At 47.5% G+C, this 25,068-nt stretch overlaps 1 protein-coding gene across 11 annotated transcripts in view; it reads right to left on the reverse strand.

The window, feature by feature from the left end:
• Positions 1 to 25,068, reverse strand: part of FRMD5 (FERM domain containing 5) — a 308,115-nt gene that overhangs the window by 8,483 nt on the left and 274,564 nt on the right. For 8 of the 11 annotated variants that reach the window (XR_003515735.2, XM_027570571.2, XM_027570574.2 and 5 more), the window contains 9 exons: positions 24,504 to 24,601; positions 22,252 to 22,375; positions 18,938 to 19,025; positions 9,680 to 9,768; positions 6,528 to 6,591; positions 5,844 to 5,935; positions 3,184 to 3,258; positions 2,546 to 2,614; positions 1,495 to 1,601 (listed from right to left, as the gene is read on the reverse strand). Coding sequence is in view for 10 of the 11 variants with exons in the window: in XM_027570571.2 (XP_027426372.1) it covers positions 1,495 to 1,601; positions 2,546 to 2,614; positions 3,184 to 3,258; positions 5,844 to 5,935; positions 6,528 to 6,591; positions 9,680 to 9,768; positions 18,938 to 19,025; positions 22,252 to 22,375; positions 24,504 to 24,601 (806 nt within the window). In the remaining variant the exon portion in view is untranslated. The remainder of the gene's footprint in view (positions 1 to 1,494; positions 1,602 to 2,545; positions 2,615 to 3,183; positions 3,259 to 5,843; positions 5,936 to 6,527; positions 6,592 to 9,679; positions 9,769 to 18,937; positions 19,026 to 22,251; positions 22,376 to 24,503; positions 24,602 to 25,068) is intronic. The other 3 variants (XM_027570575.2, XM_027570568.2, XM_027570570.2) reach the window with 2 other exon arrangements.

Genomic DNA, 25,068 nt, shown 5'->3' on the forward strand with positions numbered 1-25,068 from the left:
CCTCAAAAGAGAAGAAATTCATTCTGTTTTCCTGAGATGAACGCCCCAAAAGAAAAGGGACAATGAGAGCTATGCTCAGTTCTCCGGCTCAGCCTAAGACTGGAGGAAAAACCGGGAGCCTGTGTCTGATGACAGACCTCAGTAACTTCATACTTTGCATAGCGATTATACTATGTAGTTCAGAAGGCACCCTCCCACACCCATACCCACTCTACGGTGGGGGCCACAGGCTCAGAGAGGTGAAGCAACCTGCCCTAGAGAAAGTACATGGCAGAGCTCTGATCTGAATCTCATCTTGGACTTCCTGAGCAGGCCTCTTTGCACTGTGCTTGCTGCCTGTCCAATAAATGCTTTAATCTCTTTAAAGTACTTCTATGTACATGAGGTTCCTCACAGCCCATGGGGTACACAAGGAAGATACCCCTATTTTACAAATAGAACAACTAAGATACTCAAATAATTAAGGCACTTGATGTGGTTACCCGGCCAGGGTTCTCAATCCCTAGACTGTAGTTATATACCAGACTTAGATAATGCAAAGTCAGTGACACATAAAATCCTAAACACAAACCCATGATCCTCACAGGGGAGCCGCAGAGTGATGTCCTGCCTAACCTAAGTAGTTCTTTATTTTCATTAATTAGCATTGCCACAGAAAGAGCAAAGAGTCTTCCCTTTCCAGGACAGGTTTGAAGCAAACCCACTGCTGTTTGTTGCAGCTTTAGATCTTCTGAGGTCCTACAAAAACATCTTTGGGAATGAAAGCATTCAACTTTATACCTGTACCTAGCCTGTGGGGCAGCTGAGTCAGTGACCATGAGGGAAATATTCCAGGAGTCTCCTAATGATATTAACTACCCAGAGAGTGGAGAGGTATCAGGCTCAGCTACTGCAGTATCTAGTTCAGTGAAGATTCACAGACTTTGTCTCTCCCCTCCCCCCCCCCCAGGACCCACCTCTTCCAAAGGGAGGGTAGGATAGAGAGAGGTGGGGCATATGAGATTCCCGAGATCATGTTAAAGAATTCAGATAGCAAGAGGACAGATCTCTCCCGCTGAAATAGAAAGTGGTAGTGGCTATTAGGATGCTTCAGAACTAAGAGTTTTCATTTCTTGGTTAACTGCCTCAGCCACCCTGATCATTTAAACTGTGGAGACTAGTCTGATCTGGAAAATAAGTGAAAAGCCTCTTGATGGAAAGCAATTTCAGAACTGCATGGAACCTGTTAGACGCAATAACACAGTCTCCCAAAGGTCTGCCCCAACACTCTCAGATTTAAACCCCATCTTAGACTACAGCTCAGCAGGGTTGGGTGGGCTTATCCTTCACCTGACATCCAGCTGGTGTTCCCAACTACCGCATGAAACCTTCTCTCTTCTATTGGAGAAATGTGCTCCTGTCTCTAGTGCAACTTCTGTTCAAGGTCCCTGAGAGGAAGTGGTCCAAGTCAAAACTTAGAGGAACCCCATGGTCCTCTCCAGAGCTTACGCTCACCTTCCATGATGGAGATGTGAACAGCTCTTCTGCGGGTCCTGGGGACACTGCTCAGCCTTGGACCATGGGTTATGGAGGGACAGCTGCGGCTGGGAACCATCCCTGCTCTGAGGTTAAAGAAAAAGAGAACTTTGTTAAATCAGTGCACAGACAGATGTGGTCAGGACTCAGGGTTGAGAAGTAGCTGCTAGAACTGCCTGGCTGTGTTAAGTTTTATTTATTTATTTGTTTGTTTATTTATTTAATATTTATTTTAAAAAAGTCTTTGATACCTGTTTTTTTGCCTTTAGTCCCTGGATTCCAGTCAGAGACATTGCTTTAGACTTGTCTACCACCTCATATCCTAGACCCACCTGAACCTTGCTTTAGTGCAGCAATGGTACCACTGGTCTCTGGGCAGGTTTGTCAGGATGCAGAGCCCTAGCATGAGCAGTGCTATAGAAAATATGCCTGAAAACTGATATGGCAGCCTCTCTGACTTCTGACAGAGACTGCAGTTGGCAGGGGGTGCCATGTGAAGGTGGTAATAATGCTCCCATTCCCAGAGATCAGGCTGGTTGGTGAACCCTAGCTGTCTTGGCCAATCATATTCTTTCTGGATCTTACTAGGTTTAGGAGATATACGTGATGTACAGTTATACATGAAGCAAGGATCTCAAAACTATTTTAGACCTAGTGTAGTAGGGCTGTGGGGCTATCCCTGGCTTTCTGTAATGGATTGATTCCAGAACTAAGGAAATCTTGCACTTTGGACATGTCCTCCGTGGCCTATGACCACTTTCAGGATTTGGGAGGACAGTAGAGAAGTGCCCAGGATGTGGTACTGGGTACTACGCCCTCCCTCGTGCTCCCTCAAGGCTCAGGGATACCAGGGTCAGACTGTTCTCCATGCCTTTAGCTGAGATGGATCTTTTCACCTTCCTGCCATGTTCTCCTTCCCCTTTTGTGAGAGCCACTGCGTCCAGAATCTTCATAGTACTGAAACTGCTGCCTTTTTGGAGGTTCTGGGATCTGAGCTCAACTGGTTTGGGGGAAGTCTGTGGCAGCCTACCTGTGTATTTCTGGTGGCTCCCGTTTGATCTTCGCACTTGACTCCATTACTTCCTTTGCAACTCGGCCACTATAAATAGTATAATAAAACAAGCAGCAAGGGATGAGATGGTGTTCTAGCACTGGGCTCCTGTCTAAGGCTTCAGATACTTTGGATGAACTGGGAGGTGGCCTCTTTGGCCTAGCCCTTCCCAATGTCTAGGTCACTGAGAAAGGCTTGCTTGCTGGGTAAGTTTTAAGATGTCCTGACAGCTTATCTTAGAGAGCTCTCTATCTCGAGTCTTTGGGATTTTCCATTTTCATTTAGAAATGATTTCTCATTGTCCAGGATGTTCCAGAAATATTGCAAAAAAAAAAAAATCTTTAGACAGACATGAAAAGAATCACTGCTACAGTTCTTATTTCACTGCTGTTGTGAGGGCAGAAGGAGAAGATACATATTTAAACCCTGCAGACAAACTGGCAGGGAAGGAAAGAAATAGTCAAAAGGACAGGAGACAGGAGAACTGGATGGAAACCTCAGGCTTTTTTGGAGGTTCCCAGTTTCTTTGTTCTCAAGGATAAGGACCACTGAGCCCCTGTTCTCCAGAGAAGGGTCTGAAAATAGGTCCATAACAGTTACTTACTGTCACTATTTACCTGTATCGGAACCGGCTCCCTTTAAAGAATAAATTGCTGCTGGACACTGTGCGGACTTGGCTTGACTTCTCCAGCCTGCAGCAAGGCAAAGTCCAGTGTGACAGATGGCCTGCAACTGCCTCACGGGCTAAGGCAGCGCATTCCCAGCTCCTTCCATAAGGCTACTTGAGGAAACTCTTCAGGAAAAGGCCTTTCACAGCCTGGCTTGTCTCTGACTGTCCTTTAGGACCTGAGAGCTTCCTCACAGCCTCAGTGCTGGGGACAGTCATGTGGAAACCCATTTTCATGTCAGGAGAGTGAGGGCTCCCCAAGAGTGCTTCATGGGGTTTACCAGGGGGACTGAGACTAAATGTTACGGATGGTGGTCTGGGGGAATAATAGAATGCCACTCATCAAATTTCAGGCCATTTGTTAGCAGTGTGACCTGGGGCAAATTTCTTTCCTTTCTTAGCTTTGGTCTTCTTATCTATAAAATGATGGAGCTACTTGATCTCAGGAGTCCCTTCCAGTCCTAGTATTTGATGATACATGTCCATGTCTGGGTAATTGTGGGTGGAGAAGAGAGTACGGGCTGCCCTTCCTATTTCATCTCTGTCTTGGAGAGTCATAAAGTATGTTCTGTTAAAGACTCTGAGAAGTCCTGAAATGAACAAACTAGCTTAACTTTAATGTAAGTTCCATCATTTATTTGAACTTGGAATCATTCCCTTTCTCCCAGTAAGCCTATTAGCATCACTTTCAAGGCTGTAGACAGCTGATGTGGAGGCTCTGGAAGGCCATGGGCACTGTAAAATATCCTCTTAGGTGACTTCTCTGATCCCAAATGGCCCTCTCACGCTTAGAAAAAGAAGCTGGGGAGAACCGTCCAGAGTGAAGCCTCCCAAGACCTGACTCAGCTTACAACATGCCCTGAGGTGCCTGGAGTGCTGGGTCTGAAGCCTCTGTCGTGAGCAGGCAGTCAGTATTTAGGGAGCTGTCTCCCAAATCCATGAATAGCAATTCCAGGGAGATACCATCCCCACCTGTTTCAGGGTTCTGTGAGGCTCTGACTCTCTTTGTCTTCTTGCCCAAGCATGTCCTTGAGTCTGACCTGCCTCCCTTCAAAGTACGAGGCCAACGGCAGGGCCAGGGATCTGCACGTGAAAGGTGCTCAGGGTGATGCCAAAGTGGCTGCTGCTAAGACTTGGCACAGTTGGGGATATGACTCAGTTAGAGGCTTTTAACACTTAATAAAGAACATTAAGTAATCAGTGGAAAAATGAAAAACAGCCTCGGTTTCCACTGAGGGTGTTGGCAGGACTAGTTGCGGGGCGGGGGGGCTTTATTAATGGAAAGACTCAGACACTGAGTTTGGTCACAGATGCAGAAGCACAGTTCTGTTCCCATGACACAAATAGAAAAACAAAGGTCTTCAGAAATGGTGCGGATATGTTTTCTTGGGTTTCCTTGGACAGCTAGAGACTGAACAGAAGGGAAATTTGACCATGCAAAAGTCTTTTCTGAGTGTCTTCTTCAGGAGATGAAAGAAGCCCACTCAGGTTATAATTCAGGCTGCCCATTCAGCTCATCCCTGATTGTGGTATCAAATGCATACAAATTATTAAGCAATTCAGAAAGCCTTTCCCAGAAACAGCCTCTGGGGCTGTGGCCCTAGAAGGAGGAGGACCAATTCTGCCAGCCAGCATCCCATAGCAGCCAGCAGGCAGCAGAAGGAGAATGGTACCCCTTTAGCTCAGAGCAGTTTTGCTCTCTTCAGGATCCTTGAGGTTACTGGAGGGAGAACTATGGCTTGTCAGAGGCAGAATATACCACAGACTTTGTCTTATGTTGTCCTGATTAAGATACAGCTTATTAAAGTATAAATCATTGCATTCTATTTTTAAAACAAGACCAAGGGTTTTAGTAAAACATTCTTTATCTGGCGTCATCCTAGTTTCTCGATGGGCTATTTCTTTGTACCCTAATGCCTTTATAACCACTTTCTTAATCAAAACAGCACAGAAGCCTCATATACTTTACAAATCCTGTGGTAATCAAAATTCTTGCCTTTGGCCCAAAGCTGGCTTTTCAGTAACAGACAAGTCCTTGCTCCCCTTCCTGCTACCCTGCTCAGGCTCCTGGGCACTTGGGTCTGTTACTGGCAATACCTCTGGCAGTGACCCATCAGGAAGGGCTAGCATCAACCCCAGCTCAGCACCAGGCCACCCACTGGGAGTAAGCCCCAAAGGCTCTCCAAGGCTTAGAGATCTTTCTGGCCTGCCTCTGCTCCTTCATGGAGCTGTCTGTCCTATTCTGGGCTTCCTGTGGCTCTGAATGGCTCCACAGGGCCAGCTTGATTCAAGTCAGGTACCCAGGGGCTTTTTTAGGCCCAAGCCTTGCCCTGAAAAGACCCCTAACTGCTTTGCCACTGGGAGCTGTCCAAGGACATCACAGGTAGACCCCCTGGACATCTCTGCTGGAAACATATTCCTAGACCTCAGTTCTGTCCCTCCAGGGAGGACAGACATCCAGAAAAGGGTCTGAGTTTTATAAGGAAGCTCAGCCTTGTCATCTTATGTCTTCTTTCTCAGTGTTCCTCAAACTTTCCTGCCCATTACTCAAAAAGTAGCTTTTATGCTCGACTCTGATAAAGATAGTCCCTGTTGTATATGTCCACTCACTTGTAGAAGGCTTGGTTCTCGATTCCACATTTCCAGAGGTGCTTGCAGGCTTCTGGAGTTGGAGCAAAATATGTGAGAATAATTTTCTTTTCCTACAAAAAATCCCACATAGAAACAGCTGAGTGTGGATGGAGAAGCGAAGGGTGAAATGGCCACAGGACACTGACCCCTGGACTGCCTGAGGGCTCCCCAGGACTGCAGGAAGAGATTTCAGGTGGGAGAAGGAGCTGCCTGGCAGCTGGCTAGTTGGAAGAGAAGGTCTGCAGGACCCACTGGGGCAGAGCTCAGTTTAGTAAGTTCACACCTGGCAGGCCCAGTACAGTAAGCCTCAGCTCGTACAAACTGAAGCAAGACAGCCCTCACCAGAGAAAGTGTTAGTGTCGTTTGGGATTTTTTTACTTCTTTTTAAAAGTTTATTATCTTCTTGGAATTTTCATATAGAAGCAAAAGAATCTTGCATTGTCTGCATTTCCTGGAGGTATGGAACCTCTGGGTGTCACCAGCATCCCTGAGGAAGGTCCTGGGCTCCAGGGCCTAGCCATTTCTCCATCCCTCACCTTCAGGTCTTGGCTTATCATTCAGATGGCTTAGTTCTACCTGGATACACCACTTTGGTTCAGTCCTGGCCATCAGGAACCACTCAGTGTCCCAGCCCTCCCTGAAGAGAAAGAAGCCAGCACTCACCTCTTTCTGACTTACGTATAAATAGAAAGTCTTTCCTTCAAATTTCAGCTTGGTCACCTCATTCCTACAAGCACAAAGAAAGCACCTGTCACCTTGTTGTGGACTGCTTGTTCACAGTTAAGTCTTGTAGATGCACAGCCCACCCTGACTGGAAGGGGCTCCAGGCACAGACACAGTTTTAGCCAAAATTAGAACTGAAACAAGACAGCAGCGCAGTGGCCTTAGAGAACAGTTGCTGAAACAGTTCAATCCACAGTTTTCCGATCAATCACACTATAATAATAGGGTGATAGGAGGTATTCGGGCTCATCAACAGTGGCTGTAAAAGGGAAACCTTTGCATGGGAAGTGAGTCTAGGTTGAGTGGTCCAGGGCCATTTCAGGATTTGGTTCATAATGCAGGTGCATTATCTGGATGGGACTGTCAAATATAAGATGCCACAGGTAGCTGATGAGGCCAAAGTTCAAGATACAGCAAATAATGAAAAACAATGCAACCAGGTTCTGAGGGAGTTGAGTCTTTCAGGTGACTGTGCCACTGGATGGAAAATGCAGTTTAATGCAAACAAATGTCAAACAATCTCAGGGAGGGGGGCGGGGCAACATACCAAAGAGAGAGAACAGATTACATGGAACAGTCATGCAGCGTACTGACCAGGAAAGGGGCTTAGGGGTTTTTGTAGAAAAATCCTTGAAGCCACCAGCCCAGTGAATGGCTGCAGTAAAAGAGGCAAACAGGATACTGGGGTACGTCACCCGCGGGACAGACACAAATCAGAAGAAGTGACATGGTTACTGTACATGGCACAGCTTAGACCTCACCTTCACATACTGCTCTCAGCCTTGGTTACATTTACAAAATGGAAAAATGACCAGGGTCTTGGGTGGATGTCCCTGAGAGCCAGAGAACTAGGCCTCAGCATCGGTCACTCCTCACTTCTCTTCCATTTGCCTGACACAGCTGCCCTTTGGGTCCTGAAGGCCCTTCCCTTCCATCTCACTGGGGGGTGGACTCCTTATCTTGGTACCCAACTGGGACCCCCAAGGAGGTCGGACCATGCCTATTTGCCTCAATTTGGCTTTCTTCCTCTTTGCAATCTCTAGGGAGATTTTCTCAATATCTTAGGAAGTAGCAGAAAGGTAGTGAGAACCATGTACCTAATCTACTACTGGCCAAAATTTAGGGGACAGAGGAAGGTCACTTGCTTCCTAGAAATCATGGCTGGGTCAGGATGAGAGCTCACAATTTCTGACCACCAGTTCTGAGCTAATACAAGCACATGGTATTCCTTGTTTGAGTCCCTCCCATTCAATCAGTCTCTCTCATACACATTCAGAATACAACAAAAATTAATATGTAAACAAATACACTGATCATCTAGGCTTCAACAAGCAAGATAAGAAAGTAAGGAACATTCTATTGAAAGTGAGGTTAGGTTTACATCTGTTATTTTAAAATTGAGACACAGTGAAAAGGAGACTTCGTGAAGAAGTGGGATGTGAGATAAGACACAGAATGAAAAGTTTTGGGGAGAATCAGGTGAGCATCAGGGCTTCTGGATGGGGAAGGATACTTTGGACTGCAGGGCCCTGTAACAGGTGTGTCCTAATTGTTTCTAGCTACGGATGCCCTCTACCAGGAACCTCATGAAACAGCTACACTGGTCAGAGTGTGGGCCAGGATCTGGGCCCTCTAAGCACTATCAGACAACCCAGCTATATTCAGGAAGCAAGTGCTCCTCACTGGGAGAGCAGTGGCCTGACCCTACTCATTGCCTTTTTCTGAAAAGTATTTTGTTAGACAGGAGACCCCAAACCCTCACCATTGTCACCCAAAGAGCACAGTGAGTGGGCCAACTTCAGAAGGCCTAGCAACGAGCTCTTTTGGGGTATGCCCTGGTTACTCAGTGCAGCAACCTGCCTTGTGAACTGGCTGTTTTCCTGGGGGATGGGTCCTGACTGGTCGTGTCTGGGGGGCACTTCCATTAGCGCTCTGGTTGGTGATCATATTGACAGTCTGCACAAGAGCAGTAGGGTTGGAAAGGTGGTGTCTATCCACAAGCTCAGTGGGGGAGCTGAAGAGGACACAAGAAGAGAGATGCCCTGCAGCACCCCCAGCAGAAAGTTTGCCAGGAAACAGCTTTGTCCTCAGATTCCCCATCAGCTCTTCTGGAGAAGGCAAAGGAACCAAGACAGGAGCAAGCTTCCCCAGCTGAGCTCTGCTGGGCAAGGTAAGCCATTTGTCCAAGCTCAGGGGAGGAGTTGGCCAGCTTAGACTTGGCAGTTGAAGGCCAGAAAGGTACAGAAATCACAGGGGCTTAGGAGAATATACAACATGCTCTGATGAGGCTGAAAGATGTTTGCAGGCCAGAAAAAGGGGCTCCAGGAGAGCCAAGTGTCCATCAATAAGGCAGTCTATGCTGCATCAGCTCCTAGAACCATCCAGAACAGACCCAAAACTGACAGGGGAAAGACGAAGTAGTTCAGAGTAGCTTCAGCTGAGGCAGTAGCTCTTGCCTGCTAGAAATGGGAGTGGGAGGAGGGAGAGGGGAAGATAGGTGGGGACGTGACTCCCGGAGGCTGAAGACACCTGAGCCCTAAAGAGGGAAAGGAGAGAGACTGGGAAGCATCTGTGCTTGTGCAGGCAGTGCCCACAGTGGGGGTTGGCCTGAGGAGGGAGTTTTGCCAAGGATAACTTGCATCTGGCCTAAGGAGGGGATTTTGCAAGATAACTTACATCTGCCCCAAGGGTGAGCCCCTCCTCCCTTAGGCCAGTGGTTAAGGGAGTAAACAGCCATGCAGATGCTGTGGTCTTCAGTGGGGGACAGTCCCAAGGACTCAGTTCTCATAGGAACTTTGCCTCCCTAACACTGGCTCCAGCCCCGGGTCTCTCATCGTACCCGGAAATCAACCCTCTACACTCTTTCTCTCTCTGGAGAGGCTGTTGGCTCTCAGGAACACCCCTTTGGAAGAACAGGATCCCTAGGAAGAGACCACTACCTTGTTCAGTTATCATTATGGATGCAAGGCTTTGAGGGGGCTGAGAACCATAACTGCCCCAATCACAGACAAAGGACATGGGAACCATAGCCCTCCCCAGCTGGTGAGGTTGTATATACATAAAAGGCCTGTTTTGGAAATGAAGATACTCACCATTTAATGAAGTGGACCCTCTTGTTTCCTTGCAGAACAACGAACCCGAAAGGAGTGAAGGCCAGAAATGCAGCATTTCCTGACACATCCTGCAACACAGAAGGACCTCTCATCAGGGTGATGCAGGCATAGAGGTGAAAGGGTGAGAAACATAGTTGTTCATCAGTGATACAGGGTTAATATGTGGAGTAGGTCACAGGGAGGAGCATTTGGAAGTAACAGGCAAGCTGTTTACCTTCCCTAAGCTTCAGTGCCCTCAACTATAAGTTGTAACAATCTCAGAAGGCTGTTGTGAACATGCAAAGAGAATGGCAAACCCTCCCACACTGCTGGTGGGATTACACATTTTTGTAAAATGGTGCAGTCACTTCAGAAAGCCAGTTTGGAAGTTCTTCAAATTGTTAATCATAGAGTTATTATATGACCCAACAGTTCGTTCCACTCCTAGGTACCCAAGAAAACTGAAAACACGTGTTCACACAGAAACTTGTACATGAATGTTCATAGCAGGATTATTCATAACAGCCAAAAAGCAGAAATAACCCAAATACACATCAACTGACAAATTAATAAATAGTGTGGTACATCCATACAGAGGGGATGTTACTCAGCAGTAAAAAGGCATGAAGTAGTGACATATGCTATAACATGGATGAACCTTGAAAACATTATGCTAAGTGAAAGAAGCCAGTTACAAAAGATCACGTGTTGTATGATTCCATGAATATGAAATGTCCAGAGTAGGTAAATCCATAGAGAACAAAGATGACTGGTTGCCAGGGCTGTGGAGAAGGGGAGATGGAGAGTGACAGCTAATAGATGCGTAACTCTGTTACTAAAACTACTGAATTACACACTTCAAAAGGGTGAATTTTATGATAGGCGAATTATTTCTCAAAAAAGCTGTTATCAGAGAGAAAGAGGATGAATGGCAGTTATTATTATAATGGCCCTACACATTGGGCTTCTGCACCAAGTTTAGCTGAAGAAAAGATAAGCCACCAGCTAAGTGGACGAGCCACCGTCAGTCTTATGGTGCCTGAAACATCAAAGAGGCCTCCTGGCCACTGGTCACTATCAGTTTGTCAATACCAGTCTTGAGGTTCTGCTGAGCAAATCCGGGAGGAGGTACAGCAGAAGCTCTAGGTCATGGTTCCCTCACGTGGGAAAATGACCTCCCTGAGAGCCAGGCGGGGGTGGGGCACAGAAAGCGGGTTGATGGATTGTGCTCTGTCAGAGGAACTTCCTTCGTGATAGGGGCCTCGGGTGAGAGACTGCTCTGTCAGGGTGTGTGTTCACGTGGCCAGAAAATTATCCCAGGATGCTGGCCAAATGTACATGTAGGACATCTGTCTGAGCCGTAGCTCACATGGTGCCATGGGGTCCAGGTCAGGCACCTGATGTGAGGCACCCAAGTGGGGGCTGTGGCTGTCAGGCTCTCCTAGCCTCTCCCACTTTCATGGTTTGCCTCCCTGGCACACATCTTCAGCCTGATTAGGTCTAAGAATAAGAACCGTGGGGCCTCTGCAGGGCCTCGTGAGCCTTGCCTCAAGGGAAAAATGCAGTTTTGTCTTAAAACTGTCTCTTTGAGTCAGGGTTACAGGTGTGAGCATCTGGGCCTAGCGAATAAACTATATGTTTTGCAAACATTTTCAATTAATGTATTGTTTTTATTGTCCTTTCCACAGGGTCTTTCGTGATCCTGACACTTGGCTACAAGCACCGTGTCCTTCAACCCAGGGGCAACAGCAAAGAGCTGTTTAAAAATAACCTGAATGGAGATACTGTGAAGCCACGGGGCTGATTTTCCTCCTGCCTGTCATCAGTGCTTAGTGTTAGTTATTAATACCTGAGTGCCAGCACTGCACAAAAGCATGGTTCTTGGCGGGGGCACCAGTGCTAACCCAGCAGGTTGGCCTCTGGGGGGGACAACGCCTGGCAGACATGGGTGAGGGAGGGCAGCCTGCCTCGGATGGAGGGTGGGCACCGGGAGGCCTTCTGCTCATGGTGCAGGCAGGACCCAAGGAAGTCCAGAAACTGCAGGTTCAGAAAGTGACTTGAGGGTGGAAAGCTTACCTTATTTGTACTCAGAGACTAGGCCTGCGGGAAATGTTTATCAGATGAATGTGTAAGACAATGAGGTGGGCCAGAGGGGCCAGGGGGCAGTACAAACGTGAACAAAAACAAGAGGGGAAGGCACAGGTGCAGCGAAGGTGGGGAAGGCATCTTACAGTGTTGTGAGAGAGAGGAAAGGCCTAGAAAGAAGAATAGGTGGAAGGATGGAAAGGAAGGATCGAGTCAGCAGAGGATTGTGGGTGGCTAGAAACAATGGGTAAAGAGTAGGGAAGGGAAGCAGTGGGCTGGCCCGGGAAGGGCCTCCCTCTGCGTCTTGCACCCCTGACCCCTATGGGCAAGAGCAGGGCAGAAGAGCGCCTGCACCATGACCACAGTCACGGGCCCTGTGTCAGACCACTCAAGCCCAGGTTCTGGCTCTGTCACTCACTGCCTGTGTGACCTCAGCTAGGTCCCATCCTTTCTCTGTGTTTTAGACTCCTTGTTGCAAAATTAGGGTTGATAACATCTGTCTCTTGGGTTGTGCTTAGGAGACACTGAAGGACATGTTAGAGGTTGTGTTGTTGTTAATATGAGTTTGTTGAGCTTCATACAAAATCTTTTTTAAAAATGTAGTATTTTACTATTTTTCCTGATGTTGACAGATTTAAATTTTGCTAGTTAGGAAATGAGAGTGTGGGAAGTTGGGGTAGAAAGGGGAAGTCAGTCATTCATTGTTAGGGGCCTGTGGAGAAGGGGGATTTGTGGCCGAAGTGAAGTGGGCAAAAGGGGAAGGAGACAGAGGCTGTGACAGAGATCTGTGAGAGTTGTCCCAGTGACAGGCCTCTCTGGCCAGAGCACAGGGAAGAGCAGGTCCTCCCACAAGCTGGGCAGCACTGGCCAGGCTGTCCGTTGGCACTGTCGTCTGCACTGTCCAGACACCTCAGGGCTGGCCTCTGGGTGAAGGCAGATGTTGGAATTCAAGGGGAACAGCCTCTCCTGACCAGACTGGCTGATATGGAACAGAGAGCAGACTGGGAATAAACCCCAATTAGACGCCACATCATTCCAATAAGTAATAAGAGCCCCTTGAGCAATCCCAGTCCAGTCTCTCACATGAAGAGATCAATTCTCCAGACTGCTTCCAATGCAACAGTTGTGGATGAGGGCTCCTGCAAAGCCTGGCACCTGGGTGTCCACCCGGGCGAGGGCAGCTGGAAGGTTTGCATCTTGTCTCTGGCACGTGAGCAGCAGACTTGGAATGACAGCGAGAAGCCTCGCATCTGCACCAGCACGGAAACGCAAACAGGCAGCCACGCTGACACCTCCGGAACCTTCCCAGTTTCTTCCACCTAACATGTCATTCTCGTGTGAACCTGCCCTTGGAATGTGTATGCAAAAGGACAAGTTATATGACAAAAAGAGAAAGAAATGAGGACGAGGAAAGAAGCGACACAGAAAGTGGTAACCTGTTCCTTAGATCTTCCATCTTATCAAGCTGGAGGCTACCTTTCCTCTCTGTCCCCTTCCTGTCCTGACGAGATCGGTACCCACAGGACTGAGCATTCATGGATCTGAGAGGTGGAATAAAAACTCAATCTGGGTGGCCACACAGCACATACTGCCAGCCCCCCTCTGCATCAGATAATGGTCTACAGTATTTAGTTCACTTCTATAGTTGTGAGGCATAAGATTTGTTTTCAATTTCTCATCCTTGTGGAAAGAGCTTCATTCTTGGTTTAGGACCCTAGCCCCGCTTCTTATTTGCTATGTGACTTACTTAACTTCTCTGAACCTCAATTTCCTCATTTGTCAAATGAGGGCCATAATATATTCTTCAAGAAATACTACTTCTATCTGATTTTAGGGTGATGGCCTACATGACTTACTGCCAGGACATGGCCAATCGTGTTTTTTCTTGGAGGAGGGCTGGATTTGCACGGAGTCCTTCAGATGTTCATGTAGAAACCACCATAAAACTCGACTGCATCAGTTTGACATCAAAGGTTCACCTTAAGATGATCACTCTGCCCAGAAAAGGATTTTTGGAAATCACAGCACTGACTGGTTCTGGGATGTAGGGACATCTGGCCACCTTTGCCCAGTCCCCGTGGGTTCCACCTCTGGATACAATGAAGTACGCTTCTGTCTGCTGCCGCCCCAGAGGACATCCTGGCTATGCCAGAGTCAGAACCAGGGTATTTTTCCGAGATCATCCAGTTCCCTCTCTGGAGCATGACTTAAACTAATTCAACATGGGTGGATGAAACCTTTGTTTTCAAAAACCTTAGGGAAGGGGCGCCTGGGTGTCTCAGTTGGTTAAGCGTTCGACTCTTGATTTTGGCTCAGGTCATGACCTCAGGGTCATGGGATCGAGCCCTGTGTCAGGCTCCGTGCTGAGTGGGGAGTCTGCTTGGGATTCTCTCTCCCTCTGCCTCTGGACCTCCCTCTGCTCACATGCATGCTCTCTTTTTCTAAAATAAATCTTTAAAAGAAAAAAAAGAAAACCTTAGGGAAGAAGATATCACATGCTCTTCTACACACTTATGCCCATCCCTGAAAACTCATAGGTAGGAACCTTTACATTAAGTCAATCATGAAAATCACCCAGTTTCAATATACTTAAACATGGTCACAAGAAACTGGAGTGGAAATTAGGAGGCAACCCTGTAAGAGCCTTGGTGTCACCCCATTAAAGATCGGAAATGGAAATCTTGGCACATACTTGCCACCTAAGTGGCTTTAGTCAAGTTCTTCATCTCAGCAGTAAACCTACCACTCTCCCCACAGCGTAGCCAGGAGGGGCCCACCTGGGGAAGAGGGCAAGTCATCACTGATTCTTCTTTTTTCTTTTTTTTTTTTTTAATCACTGATCCTTGTTCTTTTTCTCTGAGGTCAGGGGCAACTTATCAAGATGGGGAAGGGGGTTTATTTAGAGAGGACTGTAGGTGGCTGATTATGAAAGGTCAGAGGAATGACAATTTTATTGGTATGGTTGCTCTAACCTAGATCTTCTGAAATCAGTTTTCTCCCGTATAGAACAGACATAAAGCCACTTGGTGAACTGGCATTAAATTTTTCTGATGATTTCAGTGGTGTCATAGGTTCTCTCTATCAGAATTGGTAGTGAGTCCTTCTTTGTTCCTAAATACATGCCATCTCCCCAGAAGAAAGACTATGAATGGTAACTGAAAAAGCACAGCATCGAGACTCAGGCGTGTCCAGGCTTAAGTCCCTTACCAGTAACTCTGGACATGTTAGTTGGTCTCTCAGAGGTTCAGTGTTTTTGTTTTTAAGATTTTCTTTATTTTAGAGATGGAGAGAGCTTGAGAGAGAGATCACAAGCAGGGGGAGGGGGGAAGTGGGTAGAGGAAGAAGCAGACTCCCTGTTGAGCGGTGTAAGAAAATGGAATCATGACCTGAGCCGAAGGCAGATGCTCAACTGACTGAGCCACCCAAGCGCCCAGGCTCAGTGTTCTTTTTTTTTTTTTTAAGATTTTATTTATTTATTTGAGAGAGAGAGAATGAGAGATAGAGAGCATGAGAGGGAAGAGGGTCAGAGGGAGAAGCAGACTCCCTGCCGAGCAGGGAGCCTGATGGGGGACGCGATCTCGGGACTCCAGGATCATGACCTGAGCCGAAGGCAGTTGCTTAACCAACTGAGCCACCCAGGCGCCCCAGGCTCAGTGTTCTTATCTCAAAATGAGGACAAGAACATCTTCTTGGCAGTGTTGTTGTAAAGATTAAATGAGATAGTATATATAAGTGCTGGGTAGGTGCAGGCTCTCAATAAATGGCACCTTTGTGACTCATCATAAGGCTGGGTACAGGATGGGTATCTGTGATGGGTCTGACCACTCCATAAACCTCAACAGGGCAAGAAGCCACAGTGGGCCTACAGGAGATCCAGGGCAAATAACCAGTCCCAGGGTCCCCTGGAAGGAACAAGATGGTAGCTCCTGAGGTTGGAGAGGTGTCAGAGTTGGGGATAGATGCAACACTGGGCTGCCAGTGGTTTGCTCCATTCTCCTCCTGCTAGGGGCTCCCGTCAGAAGATGGGGGCTGAGGGGCGATGCAGAGAGCTCAGGATAGCTTGTGCAAGTTCAGAGCCTGGGTATTATTGTAAGCCAGCCAGCTGCTGGAGCCCTTTGGCTGTCCCACCCAGAGTTGGTAGGATCTCCTCTTCCTCATCCCAGGGCCAGACAAGGACGCTCTGGGCAGAAAGAAACCATCAGTGTGGATAAGAAGAACAGCAGCTTCTTAATCAGTCCAGGAGAATAGAGCCCAGCTGAAGTGTTGTTCTGCTCTCATTTAATTATCAAAACGATTCCTCTTCTTCTGTCCTCCTTAGGGCTGCATGCCCCAGATTCCCTGGGCCCAGTAATTGCCTCTCTGTTAATAGAAATCATCGGTATTTATTACACCGAGTGCTCCAGCTTATTTCAGCTCTCCTTGTAGCAACATTAAGGCGAGTGCTTGGTAGCATATCACCAAAGTAACCCTACTTAATGACAAGAGTAAAGGCTCCTGAACTGTTCTTGCTCAGGAGGGCTAAGGAAACTATGATCTGGAGCCCAATGAGATGAACTGAGGGGCCATGTGTGGGGTCTGCAGCAGGGCCCTGACTCTGGGGGAGCAGGAAGTACAGAGCCTGGGAACAAGGGACTGGAAGCCCAGTAAGATGATCGCTCCCACCTTCTCCCTAGAGGGAGTCTCCTGGGGGCTTCTGTTTCTTACAGATACCTAACAAAGGGAAGTGACTTGAGTTCAAATTCTTGGTTTCCTACTCAGGGAGTAAGCTTCTGTTCCTTATAGATACCTAACATTGGGAAGTGAGTTGAGTTCAAATCCTTGGTCTCCTACTGAGGGAGTAAGCTGTGGCCTCCCAGAGCTTTCATCTTCTCACCTATAAAACAGGAAGAGTAAAATCCACCTCCTAGGGCTGGCATGAGGATTAAATGAAAAAATAATGCAAAAGGATTCCAGTGGGCCTGCCATGGAAGGCATGCCACAAATGTGTCTTCCCTCCTTCCTTCAAGGATTTAATGCTGTGGGGATGAAATGATGGGGCGCCTGGGTGGCTCAGTTGGTTAAGCGACTGCCTTCAGCTCAGGTCATGATCCCAGGGTTCTGGGATCGAGCCCCACATCGGGCTCCCTGCTCGGCCAGAAGCCTGCTTCTCCCTCTCCCACTCACCCTGCTTGTGTTCCCTCTCACACTGTCTCTCTCTCTCTCTGTCAATTAAATAAATAAATAAAATCTTAAAAAAAAAAGAAAAAAATGATGAGGAATTGGGCCTCATACAGTGCCTGGTATTAATAGGGGTTCCTTCCCACAGCTTCTTTAGCCTCTGTCTGTCTGATAATGGACAAACTCATCAAAGGTGGGTCTGAGCCAGGAGCCTCACAGCCCTAGGGTACATGGGGACGTGGGCTGGACACCAGGCTGGCTGCCACTATAGCTTCCAGACGCACATAGGCAACAGTAGAGAACCCTCACCCACCTCCATTAAGCTGTGCTCAGGTTCACTGTCTACCAGCTGGCTTGGAGATGACCTGGCACCTTATGGTGAAGATCGCTATCTCTAGGCAGCTATGTGTTTTAAGGTCCTGAAGTGACTCAGCAGTTCGTGGAGCACAGTCACTGAGTACTTTCTGTGTACTTTCACACAGATGCAGAAAGCAAGACTCAGAGAAGCCTACGAAGGCCTCAGGAAGCCAGAGATCAGAGCTGCAGTCAAGGCCAGCTGACTCCGAAGCTCTCTTCAGTCCTATGCAGTCTCCCTGCGGATAGTATCTGAGCAATTTGTGGATGTATCTGTATCCATTCATATGAGGGCATTCGCGAATTCATTTGTAAATAACCATACATCTTTTTTTTTTTTTTTTTTTTTGTACTAACAGGCATGGATGTGTTTTCTGACAGTGCTGGCCCCCAAGAACACAAGGGTTATCTGGCAGTGGGTTGTACTGGTGGATTGTACTGGTTAACTGTGTGGAGTGGAAAAGGTGACCAGGGTTTCTGAGTGCCAGAATGTTCTCAAAGTTAATATTGGAAGTTTCAGCATCAAATCCCATGCAAGAACAAATCACCATCCTCTCACCCAGAGGCCAAGGGAAATGCAACTCTGCACCTACATTACTGGGTTCCTTGCTTTCTCTTCTGTTTTTTTTTTTTTCCCCCTTTTTTAAGATTTATTTAGTTATTTGAGGAGGGGGCAGAAGGAGAGGGAGAGAATCTCAACAGACTCCTTGCTGAGTGTGGAACCTGACACGGGGCTCAATCCTGTGACCCTGAGATCATGACCTGAGCCTCAATCAAGAGTTGGTCATTTAACCGACTACGCCACCTCGGTGCCCCTCTATTCTGTTCTTTTCATTTTTGTTGGAAACTTATGGTGTCCCCTCAGGAAGAAAAAGGGCAGTGTTCTCTTGTTCCCATAGGATAATGGCTCCCTCAGATTAGTTTGAGAATCAGCTTTACTGGTGGTACTGGTTTCCAGTGGTGGAAAGAGAGGCAAAAGCTGGGGAAACTGAGGCAGAGACCAGGAGTGTCAAAGCAACCGAGATGAGATGAAGTGGAGGGACACAGCCACAGAGAGGGGAAGAAGCCATGTCCCCCCACTGCTCTGCATAGTGACTGTGGCTGCTTGCGCTCTTCCCCAAAATGCCAGACACATGTGAGCAATTACAGAGGTTTGCCCTGGGCAGAGGCTTCCTGGCTGCTTCCTGTCTCCCCTCCCAGGCGCATAACGGAATTAAGTGCAACTCCGCCGCAGGTACGTGCAGTGACTTACGCTGCTGCGGGCAATAAACCCCGCTCCTGTAAAGAAACTAGAGTACAGGTCAGGGAAGGGCGGGCAGTCCGCTGAGTGGCCTCTGATCATTCCCCGTGGGGGGACCTCCACACTTCTGTCTTCGTTTCCACAAAATTACCCACTGCTGCCAAAGTGGGGCCCCAGCTTTGGATTTGTTATTTAGATTGACTTTGCCTCGGACCCTCTGAGGTTGATGTGGCACCACAAAATTATGCAGCGTGGAAGCCAGAGGAGTTTTCAAAAGGAGTGACACTTTTGCTGGCCTCTGTCTCTGAAAGAGCCAGTCAGCCAGATACTGAGGGTGGCTGGCGCAGGCATGTACTCCTTCCCTGCCTATTGGCCTCTGGAGGAGGCAAGGTCAGTGGAGCCTCGGACCACGGGGGTCTTACCTTACACGGGTGAGGGTCCACTCCATATGTCTCCAACGTCTGTGCTTTTCTTAAAAAGTTCAGCTCTGATGTTGCTGGTGTTTGACCACTGGAATAACGAAAATGAGATGATTTCAGGGTTTCCTGTTTTCATAGACTCCCCTGAGGTAAACTCTCCATTAAGCAGCTTTCAGGGGGTGGCTCAGTCAGTTAAGTGTCTGACTCTTGATTTCAGCTCAGGTCATGATCTTGTGAGATCAAGCACCAGTCGGGCTCCGTGCTCAGCAGGGAGTCCGCTTGAAAGATTCTCGCCCTCTGCCCCTCCCCCCACTCACTCACTCTTTTTCTCTAAAAAAAAAAACATATATATATATATATATATATATATATTTAAAAGTGTTCAGGGTAAGTCTTACACTCTGGTTTTTCCATAGAGTGTGCTCCCTGCCCTGTTCAGGACCAACTTTCAGAGATCCTTTCTCTGGGGTCAAAAACTCAGATGTCTTCAGACTGAGGCCGACTACATAACGAATGACATGCCCGAGTGTAAACAGGAGGGAGTGGTGGGGGCTGTGCCAAACTGGGGAGTGCTACCTCACCAAATGAGGGCAGCAGCTCCAAGACTGTAGTGAGGTGGGAATGCAAGGCCCAACACAGCTAGATGTTAAAAGCACTGCTTTTAAAAGGGAAATCAGAGATACTGCTTTTTATGTGGTATTTCACAATTTCAAATACCAGGCAGGCAAACAAAACACACTTGTACGCTGGCTGTAGGCCATTGGGTTTCTTGTCTGATCTAGACTGAAATACAAAGAAGGGGCCTATATATCTTGCTGGTGCTGCCAACACGTTTCCTTTACCCAAAGGGAACATGGGAATGGAGAGTGAAGAGACAGCAGGAGACAGTGCTGAGCTCCCCAGTCTCCACAATAGCTCTGTTTGTCCACAGGGTGATGACTATGAAAAGGAAACAAGCAGGAAAAGGAAGAAAGCAGCCCTAGTGCCAAGCCTGAGGAAGGCGCCTTCAGCGTCATTCCTTCTGCAGCTGCCTGTGCGCAGGTGCTTTCCTGAGCTCCACACAGAACCAGTGAGAGTGTCACCTCAGGCACCCTCAGGGTCCAGAGCCCTGGTGAAGCAGACACACTCCTACAGATGCTGGGTTGGTTTCACTTTCGAGGAGGGGTGGGCAGTGTGTCAACAGCAACTCTGACCGCTGGTGGGCAGAACTGAAAGTTGCCGATTTCTAAGTTTGTTATTTGTCTCAAGCAATATGGGCGCAGGAAGAGGAGGCAGAGCAGGGAGGAGCAGGCCAGATTCCCCCTAGTGTCCTTCGGGAGGGACATCAATCAACACATTCTGTGCCAGCCTCCATGCTGCTTGCTGTAAAATCTACCAAGAGATAAAGTGCACAGTCTGGGCCCTCCAGGAACTCACGTTAGAGCCGAGGGAGGAAACAGACACATTTTTACATAATGAAGATGAGGCCAACCTGTGCAAGCAGGCATTATGTTGACTGCAGATTTCTACAGCCACCAGCAAGCCTGAGGTGTGGAGAAGGTGTTTGGGAAATGTCTGTGGGGCAGGCAAAAGGCTGGGCACCAGAGGCAGCTGAGCACCAATGCCCCTCGCGGGGACCTTCCTCACTCCCTGTCTGGAAGCTGGAGGGTGTTGTGGGCTCCATTCGTTCCAGGAGTTGGCCCAAGCCTCCAGGGCCCTCAAAGTGGGCATCATTTCCTGGGGGACCCCCTGTCTCCTACTAGGTTTCTGGAGGGCTGTCCCCACTGCTCTGACATGTAAAACCCTCTGCTTTGAACGAACCCTGAACCCTCTCAAAGGTCCACGTTCATTCTGACCTTTACCACAAGGGGCCGCTATTTCCCTAACAGTGATGGGAGGAGCTGGCCTGCTCAAGAAAGGCCACACCAGCACCGGGAGAGGGATGGGGAGCAGCTAGGATTCCACCTCTGGTAGGTGTCTCCATTCCCCTGGGAGCGTGGGAGCCAGTGCAATATTAAGTTGAAGCTTAATATCAACATTAGAAATATCCCCCCCAACCCCTTAGGCATTATCCTGTTCCAGGAAGGTAGTTTAAGCAAACATTTAAAAAAGATTTTAAAAAATTGTAACATACTAATATGATGGCATGTTTTATTTTACAGTACTGCATTGTATATAGCCTTTTTCTCCATAGTTTATCAGTTTGGGATATTTGTACTTCAGCATGCCACACAAAGTAGAGTGCATACACACTACTGCTTTTTTAAAAGAATTTTAGTGCGCCCGGGTGGCTCAGTTGACTGGGTGACTGCCTTTGGCTCGGGTCATGATCCTGGGGTCCTGGGATTGAGCCCCACATTGAGCTTCCCCTGCTCTGCAGGAAGCCTGCTTCTCCCTCTCCCTCTGCCTGTCATTCCCCCTGCTTGTGCTCTCTCTCTGTGTCAAATAAAATCCTTAAAAAAATATACATATATATATATATATTTTAAGGATTTTATTTATTTTAGAGAGAGAGCCTTGTGAGGGGGGAGGGGCAGAAGGAGAGGGGGAGAGAAGCAGACTCCCCGCTGAGGGTGGAGCCCAACACGGGGCTTGATCTAGTGACCCTGAGATCATGACCTGAGCTGAAATCAAGAGTGGAACACTTAACCGACTGAGCCACCCAGGCTCTACTGTCGTTGTTGTTTTAATCAGCCTTTGTAGAAAACCCTATATGGGTGAAAGGATACATTAATGCTATTTTATGGAATTTGGCATATTCTGGGCAAACTAAGAATCTGAGGAAGACAAGCTTCCTGCTTCCAGCTGCTTCTCCCCTCCTTCCCTCTGTGTAGGGCTGTGAGTTGAATGAGGCAGTACTGGAGACATAGCCCCCGAACCACATGCTCTCAGGGCATCCCCAGCATTTATGAACCAGGCCAGATCTGTGCAGTCCCATCCACTGACCCAGAGCCACCTGTCACACTGCCACAGACTGAAGGTAGGGGTTTGCCCATTTTTCACATGCCTCCTCTCATCTATTTTCTCTTCTGTTGTTCCTTTTATGTTTTCCTTTTCCCTAGTCCATGCTTCCCGCTCTCTCTCTCCATTTATCTTAGTGAAGCAGATACCTTTCAGAGGCCATCCCTCTCTGTTTTCCTTACACTATAATGACCCTGTTGCCCTCAAGCCTCAGCCTACACTACAGGGCTTGGGGTTGTGCTGTCAGTGGAATACTGAAAATGGCACATCTTAGAGTTAGGAGGACTGGGTCTGAGGGAGCAGAGGATGCAGCGCAGGACTTGTGTGTTCGGGCTTTGGGGGGCAGAGTGTCCTGAGCCCGAATGAGTGTCACGTACCTGAGTTCTGTCTTGTGAATCTCAGCAATTTTCCTTTCCAGCTTCTCTGAATGTTTTGGGAAAAACTGGAACTTGGAGCTGTAGCCTTCAGGGTGTTTCCCTGGGTCATAATCCCCAATTTCCGCTTACAAAAGGAAAGCAGAGTAAAACGGTTGTGGAGACAGGCAAATCATCACTGGTAAAGCAACAAGAAATTAACACACAGAGCAAAAGCCAAAGCACACACCAAATTTATAAAGAACAATGGATCTTGAGCATGGCTGTGGGTCAGGCAGAGGGCATGCCCCTCAGAAGCATGCCTACCTTTGTTTTGCCAGGTTTGCACTCTGGGTTGGTATCAAGCCTAAGCAGAGACACTAGAGCCAAGCCTGTGTTCTGTGGTCACCACAAGTAAATATCCAATAAAAGAGCAGAGGGCTGTATCACGGTTTTATCCAGTGAGTCTTGAGAAAAGGGACTGGGATCAATGCTCTTTGTGGCAGCACAGGAAACAGCTTGATCAGGAAGATAGAGTCTCTTGGGCCTGAACCAGATCAGGATTTTAGCAGGGCCACACTGATGAAGGAGCCGTGACTCAAACTCAGAACTGAACTCTCAGTCAAAATCAAATCAAATCAAGTGAATGTAATTTGAGTACACTGAGGGCTGGCCAGGTGTCAGGCCCCTCTTGGAGAGTGGGAAGACTGGTTAAAACTGGCCATTGAGTTCAGGAGCACTAGGTCCTAAGGCTGATTTCTTAGTTTTCTGCACAGGACGGGGCTCTCTCCTCCACCCATTTAGAGAGCAAAAGGCCATCCCTAAAGCTGCTGGGATCTCTGATCAGTGCACTCTGCGGAGAGTGTGCTCTGCAGAGGGTGCGCTCCACAAAGCAAGTTAGACCCCAGCCCTCCACACAGGATGTGCTGCACAGGGAACATCATGTATATGTGAGGAGGAAGTATGTTACAAAGTGTCAGCTGCTTTGGGGTTGTCTTTTCTCCTTCCTTAGTGAGAGCCACAACCAGGCCCCGGAGAAATCTTGAGGGAGGAGTAAAAATTAAGAGGAAAATGTGCCTTCCTCACAGCTGAATATTGTACTTGTGTGCAAATCTACTCATTGTGTCTTCCAGATTACTTGGGAATTTCTATCGTTCAGCAAGAGACTAAAAGCTTTCCCAGATCTATAGTCCAGAGTGACCTTGAGCCATGAAGTCATTTATTATGATTTTATTTAGGAAGCTCCAAGTGGAAAACATCAGTATTGGATGTCAATTATTTCTTCAAAAGAAAAAAAAATTCAATATGGTTGTCAGGGTAAATCTGATGGAAAGACTGGAGTTTAAAATCTCACTTAGGACCAAGTTCTCCTTTAAAAATGAAGGTGGCCTCTTTGGGTACCTTAGAGTTGGCAGGCACCTTCTAGACTTGCTTTTTAAAAACAGGAGTCTCAGAAGTCAAAGTTGCAATGTGTGGACTTTTACATTCTTACTGCAGCTATGATATTTCTCTTAGCAGAAGAACTGTAGTTTCTTATTGGCAAGCATTTTTCAGGTTCTCTTCACAGAGTAGCTTCCTGGAGTTCACAGATTTCCAATTAAGAGTTCAGTTTCTTTGATGGAAACTGATTTTAGTGCTGTGGTCTTGAACAATCTGGTGACAGTTTCAGGCCTAAGGACTAAGAGAAGTCTTGGAAGTGGCACTTAGGAGCCCCTGCACTTGATGGAAGGAGAAGGCATCACATACATGAAGAGTGCATACCTTTCCTGCTGTTTTGCAAAAAAAAAAAAAAAAAAAAAAAGCCAGTCGGCATCAGCTGGATACAGAGTCAACCCTGCCTTATTAGGATGGATGCTAGGAAATGTGTCTGTTTCTTGTAAACATTCCAACTTTGACCACTCTGAATGGAAAGATCTCTGAAAGGGACACCAAAATTCCAAGATACTTCACACCTTTGAGATTTGCATGAAAGGCTAGGAAAAAATTGATTCAGATAACTCTCCAGAGTCTCAGTAACTCTGTCAGCCAAGGGTAGAGGAAACCCCAGAGAGAGTCACAATGATCTGAAGGCACTGGCAGAAAGACCTTAGGCACAGTGTAGGGTTGAGTGGTTGGAGCTTTCTGGACCTAGGGAGTCTAGGCAAAGCCCTCTCATTCAGACTCTGCTTCAAGTCAGATACTGTTTAAACCCAGGAAGTAGTCATCTGTGGTAACTGAAATAATATAATCAGTACTTAGCATGAAAAGCAAAAATTCATCTTGTCAAAAGTCATTACCTTGAAGGATGTAAGCTGCTAACAAGGCAGCATCTGATGTTTTACAGAGGAGGCGGCCATGGTAGAGATCCCTTTTGATCTGTAGGAAGACTAAGTACCTGGAGAGAAAACAGAGGCAGGAACTAGAAAGGATTTCTCTGATGGCTTTAAAGACATAAGGATGGGATATAAGCCTATCAAAATTCTTGTCAGGGCACTTTTTTTACTACATTAAAACAAACTTAAAATGTACCACAGAACAAATGGATTTTCCATTTTCCTGAAGACTTACAAGTACTTTGCCCCAAACTGATTTGGGGTCAATTCAAAACAACCTGTCAATTTCCTTCAGTAGCTCAAAAAAGAATTGGTGCTTCCTGGCAAAAGCACTGTGCCCCACTCCAGTGCTGGCTTTTGGAAGGAGCCAGCCCTGGCCCATTTGGTGCTGAGAAAGAAACCTGTGTCAGCAGAGAGGGGCCAACTGAACCTCTCTCTGCCGTGGAATCTGGCCGATGTTTCTTCCTAAGAAGTGGAACGGTGGGTGAGGGAACCAGCCCAAGGCCAAGTTCTTCCTCGGCTTACAAGA

The sequence above is a fragment of the Zalophus californianus genome, chromosome 6 (assembly GCF_009762305.2).
Source record: "Zalophus californianus isolate mZalCal1 chromosome 6, mZalCal1.pri.v2, whole genome shotgun sequence".
NCBI lineage: Eukaryota > Metazoa > Chordata > Mammalia > Carnivora > Otariidae > Zalophus > Zalophus californianus.